Source organism: Mobula hypostoma, chromosome 1 (assembly GCF_963921235.1).
Source record: "Mobula hypostoma chromosome 1, sMobHyp1.1, whole genome shotgun sequence".
Lineage (NCBI taxonomy): Eukaryota > Metazoa > Chordata > Chondrichthyes > Myliobatiformes > Myliobatidae > Mobula > Mobula hypostoma.
Genome location: NC_086097.1, coordinates 38,498,223 through 38,517,169, shown reverse-complemented (window position 1 = coordinate 38,517,169; position 18,947 = coordinate 38,498,223). Strand labels below are relative to the sequence as shown.

Below are 18,947 nucleotides of genomic sequence, written 5' to 3'. Positions count from 1 at the left end.
CAAAAACAATTTTTAAGAAATCGGCACGTAAACGCATGCGCAAGTTACGCATGCGCACTGGTGCCCGCGCAAGGCTTCATGGTCATTGTAGTCTTTCTCGGGGTAAACCCAACGTATTTGACTGCTACCCTTGTACGTTGGCAACCCTACCCCGCTCCCCCACCCCGGTCGGCCGGTCCGCAAGAATATTGTCAATATGAAACCGGTCCGCAGTACGATAAAGGTTGGAGATCCCTGACTTAACTGTACTCCAAGGGATATTCATTGACTTGGAAATTTTCTTGTATCCATCTCCTGGAGTTGCTTGGAGTGTTCTTTTTGTCTTCATGGTGTAGTTTTTGCCAGGATACTGACTCACCAGAGTTGGACCTTCCAGTTACAGGTGTATTTTTACGATAATCAATTGAAACACCTTGACTGCACAAAAGTCTCCAAAAACAGATCTCCACTTAACTAATTATGTGACTTCTAAAATAAATTGGCTGCACCAGTGTCACATTAAAGGGAGGTGAATAGATGTGCAATTAATTATTTTGTGTTTTATATTTGTAATTAAATTAAATCACTTTGTTGAGATCTGTTTTCACTTTGACATGAAAGAGTCTTTTTCTGTTGATCAGTGTCAAAAAGCCATTAAATCCACCGTGATCCAATGTTTCAAAACAATAAAACATGAAAACTTCCCGGGGGTGGGTGGGGGTGAATACTTTTTATAGGTACGTTTGTTTCCTATTTTTCCAGAGATCATAACACATAGGGTCAGAATTAGGCCGTTCAGCCCACTGAGTCTGCTCCGCCAGTCATCATGGATGATTTATTATCGCTCTCACCCCCATTCTCCTGCCTTCTCCCCCATAACCTTACTGGTCAAGAACCCATCAAACTCCACTTTAACTATACTGAATGACTTGGCTGCCACAGCAATCTTTGGCAATGAATCCACCGATTCACTACCCTCTGGCGAAAGAAATTCCTCCTCATCTGTTTGATGTGCTGTGCCCTGTGGTCCTACACTCCTCCACTATAGGAACTATCCTCTCCACATCCACTCTATCTAGGCCTTTCAATATTGAAAGGTTTCAGTGAGTTCCCCTCTCTCATTCTTATGAAATTCAGTGAGTACAGGCCCAGATGTTAACCTGGTCATTCCTGGGTTGTATTTTAATATCATAATGCATATATAAATATTCTTTTGGAGAGTGGTGCAAGGGAATCCAATAAAACTGGTCACTGAGAAGGCATTTGTTACACAGGCAGGTGGCTGTTGTTGGAATTCAGTTATCCACTCCCAGGTTCTCACTTCAGAAGTCCCATAGGACAGTGTCTCAGGCCTGTCCTGACCATGTTTAGCAGTTTTATTGGTGACCTTATTTCTTCATAAAATTAGTGCTTCCGCATAGCTGTGTGAACCAAGTTCAAGCTGAATCTTGGGTTTTGTCTTTGCAGAGTTTGCATATTTTCTCTTTAACTACAAACATATGCTGGTAGGTTAATTGGTAGTTGTAAGTTATCCATTACTGTAGGTAAATAGCAAAAAAAAAGTGTATATGAGAGAATAAGTTGCAGGGGTACAAACAAATAAGAGGGTGTATGTCAGAGCCTGAAGAAAACCAGATACATTGAGCTGGTCTATTTGGGTAAAGATGAAATGTTTAATTCTATTTTTATTTCCTTGGAAAAAGAAGCAGTCCATGCTTGTATAGACAACACTGAGAGGTTGGTCCATATCTGCAATGCTAAATGGTAACTGATGGCACAAGACAAGTGTTAGGCAGTGGTTATCCCTAAAAAGTGTGTTTGGTGACCTGTTCTTGCCACTCAGTGACATTTAACATCACTAAGTTCCTCCCACCATCAACATCCTGAGAGCTTATCTTTGACACCAACTCAGCTAGCCATGTACATATTATAGCTGCAGGAGTAAGTTAAAGACCCCGTTTCCTGCTCAAATTGACATCCTGACATTCAAAAGGTAAGCCACCTTCTACAATGCTCAAATAAGTCCAGAAGCAGAATTAGGCCATTTGGCCCGTCACATCTCCTCTGCCATTTCCTCGTGACTGATCCAGTTTCCTCTCAGCCCCACTCTCCTGCCTTCTCCCCTTATTCCTTCATGCCCTGACCAATCAAGAACCTTTCAACCTCTGTCTTAAATATACATAAAGACTTGGCCTCCCCAGCTGCCTGTGGCAACAAATACCACAGCTAAGCCACTCTCTGGCTAAAGAAATTCCTCACTATCTCCATTCCAAAATGACACCCCTCTTCTCTGACACCTTGTTCTTTGGTCTTCGACCTTCCCACCATAACAAACATCCTCTCCACATCCATCCTATTAAGGTCTTTCACCATTCGATAGGTTTCAAAGAAGTTAGTCCTCATTCTTCTGAATTCTAGTGAATACAGGCCCAGAGCCATCAAATGCTCTTCACATGATAAGCTATTCAATCCTGGAATCATTTTCATGAACCTCCTTTGAACACTCCAGTTTCAGCACATCCTTTCTGAGATGAGGGGCCCAAAATTGCTCACAATACTCCAAGTGAGTCTTTGTAAAGTCTTAACATTTCATCCTTGTTTTTATATTCTCGTCCTTCTGAAATTAATGTTGATATCACATTTACCTCCTTCATCACAGACTCAGCTTGCAAATTAACCTTTAGGGAATCCTGCACAAGGACGTCTAAGTCCCTTTGCACCTCAGTTTTTTCTCCATTTAGGAAATAGTAACCCTTTCATTTCTTCTACCAAAATGCATGACCATACACTTCCCAAACCTGTATTTCATCTGGAAGTGTATGTGATTCAGGAATGTGATTAAATATTTTTATTGCTTGGACAATTGTAGCTCAGCAATATTCAAGATTAACATTATTTAAGCCAAAGTAGTACTTTTGATTCAAGTACACTGAAACCCAGATTTTACGTGCCCCGATTTAACGCAAATTCGAATATAATGCGATGAGTCATTGGACTACATGTCCATGTCAATCCATATTCCCCCTTCTCCAGCCTTGTATCCCTTTTGCCAAACAACTTCCCAGCTCTTGGCTTCGTTCCTCCCCCGCCCCCCGCCACCGTCTTCTCCCATCATTTCAGGTCTCTTCCACCAACGTGAGGGGTTCAAACAACGCAAAGATCGTGTGATGTTGTTTTGTGTAAACAGGGTTGGAATACAAGTTAAAACCGCTCATGATTGGCAAATCTCGCTCACCCCGCTGTTTCCACCATGTCAACATGAAGTCGTTACCGTTTGAGTACACACATAGCAGCAATGCTTGGATGGAAAGTGTCATCTTTGAGGATTGGTTTCACAAAACTTCTGTCCTTGCTGTCTGCGTTCATTTGCGTAAGCAAAAGCTGGAACCCAAAACTCTTCTTTTGCTTGACAACTGTCCTGCTCATCCGCCAGCTGCCAACATAGTAAGCCATAATGGAAAGATCTGAGTTTCTTACCTCCCCAAGAACACTATGTCCAAGATCCAGCCCCTAAATCAGGGGATCATCTCTGTGTTCAAGCAGAATTACAGGCAGGAATTAATTTGTAGAATTGTAGACGACTCAACACTTGAAGCCTATCAGGAAAGCCTGAACGTGAAGGAAGTTTGCCACTTAGGTGGGAAGGCCTGGGCAGCAGTCAGCTCGTCACGCGTGGAGAAATGCTGGGAGAAGAGTCTGAGGCCAGCCTTTTCATCACACCACTCCACCACAGAAGATGATGATGACGGGCCTTCACAGAGGAAGATGTGCGTGAGGCAGAGAAGCTGAACGGAACAAAGAAGCGTGGTACTCTGCCGACAATGAATGCCCAACATATGAGCACCTGTTGGACACTGAGATCGTCCATAATGTAACTATAGCGGAGACAAGTGTACCAGTTCTCGAGCCACAAGGTGATAATGAAGAGCGTCCACCCCCACCCCCAAAAGTGTCTGAAGCCATTGAACACCTCAAGGCTAGCCTCCGTTGGCTGGAGACCCAGGAGGCGGACCACATAAAAAAAAAACCTCCAACTCAGAATCATTCTAGATTTCACTCACAGCCAGCGACATGCTACGTTCAAGCAAGGAACACGCGATCACTTTTTTAGGAAATAAACTGTAAATGATGATTACTAATATTCTTGGTTTTTGTTTTGTGTATTAAAAAGCTTTACTAAAAATTAATCTGTGTTTTAATTTCTACAGTAACAACAACCCTGATTTAGCACAACCCTGCTTTTTTTCGCAGTGACATTTTATGGACCCAAACGATCATGTTATAACGGGGTTTCACTGCTCCACAACCACCTGCCCCGAATTGGTCTTCTCAGCCAAAACATATTTGCTGCAATTACTTGCCTTGGCCGTTCTCACAACATCCCTTAAACTTGTGATCTTGGCATTGCAACCTCCAGCCTAGTGGAATCATGAAAAATGACAATCGAAAGAGTGGCCCCAGTTAAAAGAAGTGGGTTTCCACCTGGTGTAATTGGGGATGGGCACTGAATGTTTGCCTTGACAGGATTGTCCAGATATAGAAGAATGAATGAACTTAACAAAAAGTCAAGTATCTGTACCAATATATGCCACCTTAACTGAAAAGTTTCATCAGGCCTAGTCAAGAGCATTGTTCTGTCAACTTTTTCTGACATTCTAGCGCTTGCATTCTAACAGAAGTGAAAGCAAAATTAATTCCTTCTTTACATTCAGGGGCAGTGTCTACACTTGTGCTTCCAATTGTTTGCTCAACTAAAATCAGCAAAGCTTGTGTATTCACTGGAATTAATGTCTTCAGATTAACAAGTGTTTCCAGTCACAGACTATTTTTAGTCCCAAGCATGATTTGTTAGTAGCTCTAAAGAAGTAGCAGAGATTTTTTGTTTTGGGCATGACTTTGGATAACAAATGTATATGATTAAATAAGATTTAAAACAAATTATAACCTCTTAGCTGGCTTTATTTTAGAATGTGCTAGTTTTTTGTTTGAAATTTTGGGAAACAGTTTTAAATTGAAGCTGTTGAATTTTATTGGAATATAATGTATTTAACAATTTAAAGTAACTATGACTATTTCTATAGATCTAACTTGTGTTAAAACTTAGCTTCCAGTACACAAAAACTGCCTGATTTTGATCACTAAAATTGATAGTCATTTCATTGCTGAACTTGTGATTGTGTGTTCTGGAGGTCAGTGCTTTTACTGATTCTACATAATTTTCACCTTTTTATTTCAGACAATCTCTACATGAACAATCAAAATAGCTGTTTTTATCGATCTCAAACAAGTTTGGACAGACCTCCATATGAATACAATGGCCGAATCCGAAATGGCAGTATCTATAGTGCACATAGTACAAGCTCTTTAAATAATCCACAGCACTTTATGCAAGCATCTCCTATGTCTTCAAATCCGAGTATCACAGGAAGTGATATAATGAGAGGAGATTACATCCCAACAAACAGACATAGTACTATTATTCCACCTTCCTATAGACCAACCCCAGATTATGAAACTGTTATGAGGCAGCTCAATCGTGGCATGATTCATAATGAAAGACAGAGTCATTCAATGCGAAATCTCAGCATAGGCAATTCCTATGCTTACAACAGATCTGATCCGCTTGGTTACAGCCAGCCAGAAATCCGAGAGCAGCCTCCATTCAATTCCCAAAATGTGAATCCGTACCCTTTGCATTTGAACTACAGCTTTCATTGTCAGTCACCATATATAAATTCAGTTGAACGACGTCCTGTTGTTGGGGCTGTTAGTGTGCCGGAATTGACTAATGCTCAGTTACACACTCAGGATTACAGTGCAGCAAATATGCTAAGAACTCAAGTGTACAGGCCTCCACCTCCGTATCCTTATCCAAGACCTGCAAATAGTACACCTGATCTTTCAAGACATCTGTATGTAAGCAGCAGCAACCCAGATCTGATAACCAGGCGTGTACATCACTCTGTACAGACATTTCAGGAAGATAGTTTGCCTGTTGCACATTCACTGCAAGAAGTTAGTGAACCTCTAACTTCTGCAAGATTACATGGCAACACCCATAAGCGTAATAGCATTGAGATTGCTGGACTAATGCACAATTTTGAGAGCTGGAGGATAAAAGAGAGGACCATATCTGCACCAGGTGTTGAGATGAGTTCAACACCGGAAACCGCTGCAGGTTCACTACCTAGTATTTACTTTGAGCGAACAAAACTAGGAGATGCTAAAATTAATCAAGACAGAAGTTATAATCATGGGAGATTTCTCTCAGATGCAACAGTGCTGATTCACAGCAGTGACAATGAGTATGATTCAGGGTACATTGAGAAGAGATTACAAATGCTTCCTGTTGAATCTGCGGCCCATTTACCCACTATGTTAAACCAACCCTCTGAGCCATTGCTAGACTATCAAAATAGCTCTGCCCCTGCATTAAGCAATCAGCTGGGTTTAGAAAAGCAAGCACGAGAAAGGGGAGCAATGGAATCAATACAGTATCTTCCATCAGTGTCTGAATCTGAACTCAATACAGTTGGAAGAAGACAAGCAAGAAGAATATCTTCCAAGAGAAGACCCATGTCTGAAGTTCTTTATGGAAGACTAAATGCAATGGATGGTCTCCCACCACTTGGAGTAAGTAGCTTAATGCTGATTCTGTGTCATCACCATAAATCTTTTTTTTGTTTTAAATAGAAAACAGATCTTTCAAAAATATAGACTTTCAGCATTAGTATTTTGTCCTGAAGGCCACAGCTCTTCAAATATGAATCCAACCACTTTGTAAATGTGGTGAAGGTTTCTTTCTCTGCCCTTTTATATCATGAGTTCCCTACCTTGCCATCCTCTTGGGGGTGGGGGGAAATACTGTTTTTCTACCAATTACTTCAAATACCTGTACCTAGTTTTTTGAGCCATTAAAAGAAATGTCTTTTCTATTTGCTGTATGTAGATGCTTCCAATTTTACACTCTCCAAATAAGTCTTCACCCAGTTTCATCCAATTCTAACTTAGCCACTTTCTCTATTTTGGCTTAACTCTCCACTGCGCCCTCTCCTGTGTAATAATATTATCCTGTAGTGTGGTGACTAGAACTTGGGGTTAATTTATTGAATTGGATTGGGGAAATGTTACATAATAGAAAACAATTGTGATAAATGGTAATGTTTGAATTGCAAATCATGCTGAAATTGCTTTTCTGAGGCCCATGAATCCTAGGAATTCTCTACCCCAGAGAGCTAAGGAGGCAGAGTCGTTTCAGTCAAGAAGCTTAAGGAATATGAGGAGCGATTAGATGTTGATGCCAAGATCTTCCTGAATGGTGGAGCATGTTCAAGGGGCAAACTGACCTCTTCCTGCTTCTGTGCTTTTCTGGAACTCATGACCTCTGACTTTGGCCTGTTTATGCATTTTTAAATTTCTGCTTCACTTTGGCAACTTTTTTGGTATTGCTGTTTGACAAAATTTAAGAGCCCATAATGCATAACTAAACTAATATTATAAGAATAATTAGAGTAGTTCAGGCTTAATTATTTCCTTGATAATATTTTTTAAATATGAGCTCAAAGCCCAAGCTTTTATTTCTCCAGCCTCATCACCATGCCACTGACAAATGTGTCATAGAGATAAATGGGGTTGATCCGTTTGAGTATTAGCAATTAGGACAAAACATGAGGCATTCTATCGAAAATAAAAATATAAATTCTATGTGGTTGACTTGCATAGAGTTTCTCAGTCAAAAATTAATTTACAGATTGGCCTTTAGGGGGAGTTTTTGTTTTGCTTTTCATAGGTTATAGTTAATGAATTAAAGACTAGGTCTAGACTAAGTGTGAGAGAATACAGGAGATGGCAGCAGAGAGAATAGTTGTGAACATTCATGTGCTGGCACATCAACGTAAACCATAAGGTGGTTTCATGCTAAATAGTATGTGTATTTTAAGAAGAATATTTCAAATGAAAGAAGGCTATCCTTTCTTCATTATTTATCAACTGCTTATTTTGTGAGTTTATCACTATGCCTTAACTAAAAATGTGATTTATTCTTAAAATCTGGATAGATTGAGTTGGCTATTTACATGATTGGCAAACAATTTTTTTCATGCAGGTTCTGTACACTGAAAAGGATAAAATATTCTCGATTAGCATGTTTATAACTGTTGACTTTTGGATTATTTTATCATTCTAAGGTTATTAGAAAAGAAGATTGTGTATCTGATATTAGGACAATTGGACCATTAAAGATGGCAGAATTAAATGGTTTGACACCATTTCAAAAACCTTTACCTGATGCAGTTAAAAATGAGCCCATCCAAACACCATTTGATGAGCGGGTATGTAATTATGTCTTTCATATTTTTTCTTTTTGAATGCATGTCAAGTTTGAACAGTCAGTCATCTGCCAAAGACAATATGTTATAAAAATATGGCTAGCAGCTTTGAGTTGCAAAAATATTTATTATACAGTTCTGTTAGATATATGCACATTTTCCTATTCCTCTGGTGTTTGAACTTGGTGAATTGAAAAGGACCCAGCAATTGGAATTTGTGTTTTTACAGAAAAGCTGCCCAGAATGCTTGCTTATTTGCAATTCTATAATTATGGTTGGAACAGTGCACCTGTAGATTAGCAGTTGAATGAAAAGTTATCAGGTTTAAATGTTAAATGATTTTATTGTAGTGTGATTATATTGTCAAATGGAAAGTATTGTAAACTTAGTATTTATAAAGAGATTCAATTTAAGGAGAGGGAAAGAGAACAAGGCAGGCAAATAACTGAGTTGCAAGGTACAGATTTTTGGGTTAAAAATTTTTAGTTTGTAGGTTCAAAGGTTCAGTTTAATGTCAGATGTGTACAATGTACATCCTGAAATGCTTTTTCTTCACAAACTTCCACGAAAACAGAAGTCCCCCAAAGAATGAACAACGGTAAAACGTGAGAACCCCAAGTCCCCCCAGCTCCTCCCTCCCACGCATATCCCCCCAGCTCCCCCCTCCTGCGCATAAGTGGCAGTAAGGCAACGATCCCCCCCCCACCCCCAGTCAAAAAATAAAGCACACCTGTTCAGCTCAGCACAAGAGTGAGCTAGGTGATAGCAAATACATAGACCTTGCAGTTACCCCATAGACTGTGGCATTTCATCCGGCATTCAACAAACCACATTCTCTCTCTCCCTAATAAGGGAGAGGGAGGTGTCCCCCATTTTCATAGTGAGCAGGAGACATAACAACCCACAGGTTTACAATGTTAAAAAGTCAGTTTTGTCACTTTTTACGAGCTCTGTTCCTGAAGATCGCAAAGATCTTGGGTCTTCAGGCCCACAGCAAAAGATTTACCGGCCTTCCTGATGACACACGAGTCTCCTGCCGTGACACCAACCCTCAGTTCCGCCCGTCTCCAGAGCCCCGAGATCTTAGGCTTTCGAATTTGAGCCAGACTCTCAGGCTGAACCCTTGGCACGCCGAACAAAAATGGCCAGTCCTGAAACCCCGAGAACGGGTCCCATTTCTGCAAAGAACCAAAGTCTGTGCAACTCCAGGTCAGGGTCTTCAAAAGAACCCTGAAAGAGAGAAATAAAGATATTAAAGATGGAAATAGAGCTGTCTTCGAAGATGCAAGCAGAGGAGTCACCGTTTAGTGCCATCTTAACTCTGCCTCCAACCAATCAAAGATTCATTTTAGAAGGATTTGTACGGTATAAGAAAAATACAGGAAATAGTTTCCTGTATATTCATTAAGTTGTATTTTTAATTATTATGTGTAATGTCTCAGTTTGGATTACTGGATCTTTTACCATAGCGGAAATGAAATTCTCTATTGCACCCTCTGATCTGTCTGCCGCAAGTGTACAAAATTAAAGCTATACCAAACTAGGAATGACTGAAAATGGTATTGATTTGTGGTTAAATATGACAGTTCCCTTAACGTTAATGTTAAGAGTGTACACAATATCAGTTGATCTTCTAAATAAAGGTATTTTTTTAACTCTGAAGTTAAAATATGATATTGAAACTGTCATATTTCAGCCTAGTGAGATGTCCTATCTTATTGTGTTTGGTCATCTCATTACTGATTTCTGTAACTTTGTCAATAAAACACTCTAAAAACTGAAATACATTCATAAGCTATTATAATTTTATTGAAGAAAATTATTGAAAATATTAATAAACTCTTCTTGGGCTTCCAGCCGAGTGCAGATATCGATTTTAACCAGTGTTTCAGTGAGAAAGTTCTTCCTTGGAGTGAGGCCTTCACCTTTGTTAAAATTCATTTTCTCTAGTTTTATTTCAATAGCTTCCTTCACCAGGCAGTCCCAGAAGTCATTGGAGCATCACAGTAGTTGGTGGAGTAGTGTATATTGGACAGACGGCGCATGGTGGAAACCCACATCAAGGTGCATAGGACGTGTATCAGTTTGGGTTACCCAGAGAAATTGGCGGTAGCAGGACATTGCATTCGCAATGGCTATAGGATTGACTTCAGCTCAAAACTACTGAGCCATGACAGTAGCTTTTGGGACCGCCTGGTGAAGGAAGCCATAGAAATAAAACTAGAGAAAAAGAATTTTAACCAAGATGAAGTTCTCAGAAAGAACTGGAATTCAATTATAAACAAGATGAGACAGTGGAAACCTGATTGTTTGAGGACTAACCAATCAGGAGGGATGAATGGCAGTCTGTCATCGAAACATTAGTTGAAATCGATGCCTGTACCCGGAAGGAAGCCTGAGAAGAGTTTACTCGTCACATATGCTGGGAAAGCACTAAATCCTTTATTGAAAACATTTTTTAAAAGTTTGGGTAAGGAGTCTTAATGCAGAAATGTATTTTCATACTCTGCTTGTTGTATTGACACTTAATATCACTTTTGCTTACATTGTTAGTGCAAAATTTTGGAGCAGCGTCTGGAACAAAAAATGGTGTTTACAGAATATGAAAGAGTTCCAAAGAAAAGTCTGAGCACTGAGTGCACAGTTGCAATGCTGCCTGAAAATGCAGAAAGAAATAGATTCCCAGATGTTATTCCCTATGATGATACTAGGGTGGAGCTGGTGCCGACAAAGGAGAACAATACTGGTTACATTAATGCATCACATATAAAGGTAGCTGTAATATATTTTTGTGTTTTTGTGTGTGGTATTTCTTTTGTAATTTTAGAATTTTGGAAAGCCTCTGCTGTTATTTCTGTAAACTCTGTTGAACTTGGGTACTGAGTCTTAGCTTTATCAAAGTTTTTACCTTTTCAGGCTGCCTTTTCTTTATTAAATATGTCACGTCACTTATTACAGGTTATAGTTGGAGGGAAGGAATGGAATTACATTGCCACACAAGGACCGCTCCAAACAACTTGTCTTGATTTTTGGCAAATGGTGTGGGAGCAAGGTGTTGCCATCATTGCTATGGTTACCATGGAAGAGGTATTTGATTTCTTTTTGTTGTCAATTACGTCTAATAGGCAACACACAAGTAAACAGTAAAGGAACTGCAGATCCTAGATTCTAACTGGAACTTGAAGTTTCCAGATTCTGTCAGATTTTGTAGCTTTGATATGCTTCCTGTACTTTACACCAGTCAGTACTTGTATTGATGCTCTTGGATTTTGGCCCTGAAATATGCTTTTGTATTCTCCTGTTGATTTATATGTAAAATGTTCTAAAACTATATAAAAGTAAAGAATCTGCAACCAGAAGTGGCGATTGGATAATCCGTCTCTGCTTCCTCCAGTGGGCTGTAGTGTGATAGATACCAATCTTCAGCCCAATTTGATTCACTCCCAAAATTTATAGGCATTGGAAACTGCAAAGCAATCGGCTCTGACAACATTCCAGCAATAGTACTATAGACTATTCTTCAGAATTTGTGCTTTTGGCCAATGTTGTTCCAGTACAGCTACAACATTGGCATCTACCCAACAACGTAGAAAATAGCCCAGTTATGTCCTATTCACAAGAAGCTGGACAAATCCAACCTGGCCAATTACTACCCCATCAGTCTATTTTTGACCATCAAAGTGAGGGAATGAATATCAATGGTGTTATCATGCAGCACTTGCTTAACAACGGCCTGAACGTAGAAGCTCATTTTGGGTTCTGCCAAAGTTGCTGAGCTCCTAACTTCATGAGTGTTATTCCAAATATTGACAGAAGACCTGAACTTCAGCGATAAAATGAGAGTAACTTTCCTTAACATCAAGGAAGTGTTTGATAGAGTGGCATCATGGAGCCCTAGCTAAGCTAGAGTCATTGGGAATTGGGGTTTACCCTCTGGTTGGAATTGTACTGAACACAGAAGAAGATGGTTGTGGTGGTTGGAAATCAATCATCTGAGCCACAACATCTCTGCAGGAGTTCCTCAGGGTAATGTTCTCAGTCCATCTATCTCCATTTTCCTTGAATTGTAAAGTCAGAATTAGAGGTGTTTGCACAATGTTCAGCGCAATGTGCTACAACTCAGATAATAAGCAATCCACAACAAAATGCAGCTAGACCTGGACAGTATTTAGGCCTGGGATGATAGATGGCAAGTAACATTGGCATCACAAGTGCCAGGCAATTACAATATCCAACAAAAGAAAATCTAGCTATCACCTCCTGATATTCAATGGCATTGTCATCATTGAATCCACCACAATCAATGTCTTGGAGGATTGTTATTGAGTACAAACTGTATTAGCATAGCCACATATAGAATAACGTGCCTTCTAATGTCCCAAAGTCTCTCCATCTATGATGCTGAGGTCAGGGGTGTGAGGGAATACTATCCACTTGCCTGAATGAGTGCAGCTTCAACAATATTCAGAAGGCTTGCCCCGATACAGGACATAGTAGCGCATTTGATAGGTATGTCATCCACAACCATTTACACCACCACCAGTGCACATTAGCAGCATTTTATATTATCTAGAGGATGCACTGTAGCAACTTGTCAAAACTGGCAGCACCTTTGAAACCCAAGGTTTCTCTCAGCTAGAAGGACAGGAGCAGCTAAATCATGCCGACACCACCCGTAACACAGCCCATCAGATAACACGCCATCCTGACTTGTAACAGTCCTGCGGAAGGGTCTCAGCCTGAAATGTCGACTGTACTCTTTTCCATAGATGCTGCTTGGCCTGCTGAGTTCCTCCAGGATTTTGTGTGTGTTGCTTGCATTTCTTGCTTCTGCAGATTTTCTCTTGTTTGTGATCCTGACTTGTTTTTGTTCTTTCATCATCACTGGGCTAAAATCTTGGAACTCTGTTCTTAACAGCATTGTGGTACGTCAACACAACGTCAGCAAGGCCACCTCAAAGGGCAACTAGGGATAGTCAAACAAACGCCGGCTCAGCCTGCGATTCCCGCATCCCTTAAATGAACATGCAAACAGAGTATCTGCATCAACAGAGATGTGAAAGAATTTTCTTTTTCATATTCTTCTAACAATTGGCTGCTTCCTTGTTTAATGTACTAGTTAAACAAGGTAGGACTAATCAAAATAGGACATACATGGTAAATGGTAGGGCATTGAAGAATGTAGTAGAACAGAGAGATCTAGGAATAATGGTGCATAGTTCCCTGAAGGTAGAATCTCATGTGGATAGGGTGGTGAAGAAAGCTTTTGGTATGCTGGCCTTTATAAATCAGAGCATTGAGTATAGGAGTTGGGATGTAATGTTGAAATTGTACAAGGCATTGGTAAGGCCAAATTTGGAGTATTGTGTACAGTTCTAGTCACCGAATTATAGGAAAGGTGTCAACAAAATTGAGAGAGTACAGAGAAGATTTACTAGAATGTTGCCTGGGTTTCATCTCCTAAGTTACAGAGAAAGGTTGAACAAGTTGGGTCTTTATTCTTTGGAGTGTAGAAGGTTGAGGAGGGACTTGATAGAGGTATTTAAAATTATGAGGGGGATAGATAGAGTTGAGGTGGGTAGGTTTTTTCCATTGAGAGTAGGGGAGATTCAAACAAGAGGACATGAGTTTGAGAGTTAAAGGGCAAAGTTTAGGGGTAACATGAGGGGGAACTTCTTTACTCTGTCCGCCAGAGAAAGCAGGATCTCCCAGTGGCCACACATTTTAATTCCACATCCCATTCCCATTCTGACATGTCTATCCACGGCCTCCTCTACTGTAAAGATGGAGCCACACTCAGGTTGGAGGAACAACACCTTATATTCCGTCTGGGTAGCCTCCAACCTGATGGCATGAACATCGACTTCTCTAACTTCCGCTAATGCCCCACCTCCCCCTCGTACCCCATCTGTTATTTATTTTTATACACACATTCTTTCTCTCACTCTCCTTTTTCTCCCTCTGTCCCTCTGAATATGCCCCTTGCCCATCCTCCGGTTCCCCCCCCCCCCGTCTTTCTTCCCGGACCTCCTGTCCCATGATCTTCTCGTATCCCTTTTGCCAATCACCTGTCCAGCTCTTGGCTCCATCCCTCCCCCTGCTGTCTTCTCCTATCATTTTGGATCTCCCCCTCCCCCTCCCACTTTCAAATCTCTTACTAACTCTTCCTTCAGTTAGTCCTGACGAAGGGTCTCGGCCTGAAACGTCGACTGTACCGCTTCCTAGAGATGCTGCCTGGCCTGCTGTGTTCACCAGCAACTTTGATGTGTGTTGCTTTACTCAGAGAGTGGTAGCTGTGTGGAATGAGCTTCCAGCAGAAGTGGTTGAGGCAGGTTCGATGTTGTCATTTAAAGTTAAATTGGATAGCTATATGGACAAGAAAGGAATGGAGGGTTATGGGCTGAGTGCAGGTTGGTGGGACTAGGTGAGAGTAAGAGTTCGGCATGGTCTAGAAGGGCCGAGATGGCCTGTTTCCGTGCTGTAATTGTTATATGGTTAATGCATCGATGGTTTGTACAATAGTTGAGTAGTGTTCCTTCCAAGTCATCTCTGCAATTGATCGAAATTTTCATATAAACTTTTTATAGGAGGGAGGAAGAGAAAAGAGTTTTCGGTATTGGCCTCGATTAGGTTCTAGGAATAACTCTGTTACGTATGGAAGATTTAAAATAACTACACGCTTTCGAACAGACTCTGGCTGTTATGCCACCACAGGATTAAAAATTAAACATCTATTGAATGGCCAAGAACGGACAGTGTGGCACTTACAGTATACAGACTGGCCAGAAAATGGCTGCCCAGAGGATATCAAGGGATTCCGATGTAAGTATTATTTAATTCTGATTACATTGGTTTATTTTAATGTTTTTAAAAGATTAGTTTCTTGTTATTGAATGTTAACTTACGAATTTTATTTTTCACTTTGCAGCTTATTTGGATGAAATTGAATCGGTGCGTCGTCATACTAATAGTACGACAGACATTAAAAGTCCTGATGCACCTGTACTTGTACACTGCAGTGCAGGTGTTGGAAGGACTGGTGTTGTAATTTTATCAGAAATTATGATTGGCTGCTTAGAACACAATGCGGTAAGATTATCCTTTTCCTTGTCTCTTATCTTCAATAAATTCTAGTAATTTTCTCTCAAATTATTCAAACTGACAAGCCACAGTTTTTTTCCTAATCATGAGTGCCATTTTCTAAATTTAAAGGCATAATTTCTGAACCTAGATAGTTTTGGGAAAACTATGTCCAACTTGCCTACAATTTATTTGCATATTTACTTTATATCCCTGTTCTGTGGATTTGTCTATCTGTATCTTGTAATATTCACTTTAAAGTCTGATGGTAACAATTGATATTTTGCACTCATTCTTCACCCTCAATTGGCATTTACCTAGTGTCGTGTTCATGATAATATTGAATTATATTTGTCTTCAATTATTCTATATCCCCAGGTATAAATAAATTAAACAAGGAATAAAATTTGCAGTGTCCCCCCCACCATCCCCATATTCTCCGTTGCATGTTACTTTCTGTGCCATTGCTGCTTTATCCTAATCAGGATCCTACTTCAGGCAAATCAATGAAACAATTTCTCAATTTTTTTATGACTGGCCCTCATTTAGTTTTACCACTCTGCAAGCCAATGTAGTTGAAGCTCAACCTGTTTCAGGAAAAATTAGTGTATAATAAATGCTGGTAATCTAACTATATCTATGAATGAATATTAAAATAAATAGACATTAACATGTACATTTTCTGGTGATGATTTATAATTTAAATATTGTGATGCATTTAAAACTTACAAACTTTTTACTTCACAGATTCTAGATATTACTATTGTGTTGAACCTGCTGAGACAGCAACGGATGTTAATGGTGCAAACAATTGCTCAGTATATCTTTGTCTACAAAGTGCTCATTCATTTCCTGAGAAGCTCTCGGCTGATTTAACCACTTCAGTGCATGCTGTGATATTTGCATCCGAAACAGATTTAAGTCGAGGATAATTCTCATGTTCCTTGGGGGAGAAGGACAAAGAATAAACTTGCATTGAAGAACTGCTGAAGAGTATGTACAAAATACACAAAAGAAAATCACCAAATCTAATCAAAAAGCACACATATTCCTGTATTCAGATACCTCTTAAATAATATTGGAATGAGTACTATGGTTATTTTTGTAGTATGAAATTTGCTGCAATTTGTCTATTACAATTGTGTTGCAACTTTTTGGTGTACAGGTTGAAAAGTAAGTGATAGACTTTTAATCATCACTTTTTACTCCAGTGATGAACTTTGTTAGCAAGTAAGTGCATTGTAGGCTTACTGTTATGATCATGTACTACATTGAAGAGTGTGAAAGTATTTGGTTTCGTGGAAATGTGGCAAGGGTGACAGTGACTGGTTTTCATTAGCAAAAAAGAAGTGAGTATAAAACAGAATGATGTGACCTGAGATTTTTTTTAGGTTTAAGATTGAACTGGTGCAAATGAAGATTTTTAGATCTAGTATGTCTAGATGTGAAATTTATGTAAGATGGTTATTTTTATCAAGTTTATATTGTATCACAGAAGTAATAAAGTTGTAAGCTTAATTTTTTGCTGAATTATGTGGATTAAACTAATCCTGTTTATATTCAGTTTAAAAAATAATTACCCATTCAGTAAAATGTCTGGTTTGTGTTGTTTGATAGTCTGGAAAAATTGTTGAAAACCTAATGAGTGACATGACTGCTGATGAAAAACAAAGTAAGCTATTCTTGTTAAGATTTCTATTATTGTGATTGAACTAATCTTTTTATTGAATTACTTTTAATTCATAATACTAAGTTTAAATTTGAATAATTTAGCATTGTTAACTATTTGATAAAAGTAGTAGTGTTAGTTTGCACACAACTGGCTTTTGTGTGACTTATTATAATATAATTCTGAAGTAAGCACTTCAAACAGAAACCATGAATTGGAAGACTGCTGCTAAATGACTTGAGTTTACAATATATATGAGTGAAGGATTTCTGCATAATGACCATATTCTTCTTGAAACGTGTTTTTTTTAAAAGGCATTTTTATACATTTTCCCTTAATCCACTGATTCATTGAGAAGTTTATGATCAGAAATGTACCTACTTTACAAGATGTTTTCAATCATGGGTATATGAAGGACAATCTGTAAAGCAATGTTTGTGTGTATATATAAATTAAATCATGTATCCTGAAATTAATTGAACAGGATTGTACCTCAAAGTTATGTGCATGCATTTGTGTTTTCCTGTGTAAAAGTCAACATTTATGCCATATTATTCTTTCACAATGTTCTATTTAGATCAGGTGCTGTATGTCATTTATATTGGTTATAATTTTACAAATATGTCATGCACTGTTTGTAAAATTAATGGATTTAATTTTCTGATGTAATAGAAGGCTTGTAGTATTCCATATGAAATTTTGAGCATATTGTTGTAACACAACCATTAAATCTCCAGTGAGAAACAAGATGATGAAATTATTTTGGTTTCTGGGAAAATAAGAACACTGTTTGATTGCCCACTGCCATACATAAATCACACAGTAGTATAAATGTCTGCATAAGTAGACTGGAGCATTTCTTTAAAATGTGGCCTTTTCTGGTAAATGATAAAAGTAATGTAGTTTTCACATTTTTATTTGCATATTTCCTTCTTGACCAAATATCTCTGTGCCAGTACTTAGTTTATTTAAGCAGAACTGTTTTATTATATATTTGTTTATATATATTTCAGAAACTTTCTCTAAGCTTGAATAAATGTTATACCCCACGGCAAACTGGTGATCTGTTTATTTTAAAAAGTATGTTAGAAAATGAAGTTGGAATCTATGAAATCAGAATGCTTATTTTTTTGAGCAATATAAGAGCATGCTTTTCATTTTTCTGAAAAATGGCATTAACTAAAATTAGAATTTATCCTTTGATTTCTTGATTGTTATTTCAAAATAAACAATTCTTATGGCTTAAAATTTTTCTATATTTATTGACTGCCCATTTATGCCTCTGGCGTTTAGGGCAGCAGTGAAAGTCCTCCATCTCTGGTGGTGTTCAGAGTTCCTTCATTGTCAGTAGCTTCCATTTGGTTTTCATTACAGTCAGACATGCACGTCCTGGGTGAAGACACAGGAATACTATCACAACCAAATGCAGAAGAACCCTGGAACCTGGAGGACTGGTGGACCACTGTTAAGGCTGATTTATACTTGTGCGTCAAATTGACGCCATAGGTACGGCGTAGCCGCGACACCTACACTGTAGCCGAACATGCACCCCTCCCAAAATGTATGCGTCGCAGCAACGCAGACCGCAACAACTGTGATTGGTCCGCTTGGTAACATTGCATTTCCTCCTACACTGCGATAGCTTCCCATTGGGCGACTGAAGGGCAGGGAAGGAACTCTGGCTGCAATGCTTTCCACAGAGCTTTACAGACCTCCGAAATTATGGAGGATACATTTCACTTTTACGAAAGACCTACATTAGTACCTGTTTTCATTAACCAAAAGAGGATTTTCGCTTTTACGAGAAAAGACGTTCGCTTTAAACTTGTTTACCCTGAGAAAGACTACCATGACCATGAAGCCTTGCATGGGCAAGTGTGTGTGCATGCATG

At 39.1% G+C, this 18,947-nt stretch overlaps 1 protein-coding gene across 3 annotated transcripts in view; it reads left to right on the top strand.

The window, feature by feature from the left end:
• Positions 1-18,224, top strand: part of ptpn21 (protein tyrosine phosphatase non-receptor type 21) — a 70,027-nt gene extending 51,803 nt beyond the window's left edge. For all 3 annotated transcript variants that reach the window (XM_063046853.1, XM_063046862.1, XM_063046871.1), the window contains exons 13-19: positions 5,216-6,612; positions 8,166-8,309; positions 10,860-11,078; positions 11,265-11,393; positions 14,894-15,128; positions 15,235-15,395; positions 16,134-18,224. In XM_063046853.1, coding sequence (XP_062902923.1) covers positions 5,216-6,612; positions 8,166-8,309; positions 10,860-11,078; positions 11,265-11,393; positions 14,894-15,128; positions 15,235-15,395; positions 16,134-16,262 — 2,414 coding nt within the window. In that variant the 3' untranslated portion in view covers positions 16,263-18,224. The remainder of the gene's footprint in view (positions 1-5,215; positions 6,613-8,165; positions 8,310-10,859; positions 11,079-11,264; positions 11,394-14,893; positions 15,129-15,234; positions 15,396-16,133) is intronic.
• Positions 18,225-18,947: the final 723 nt, after the last annotated feature.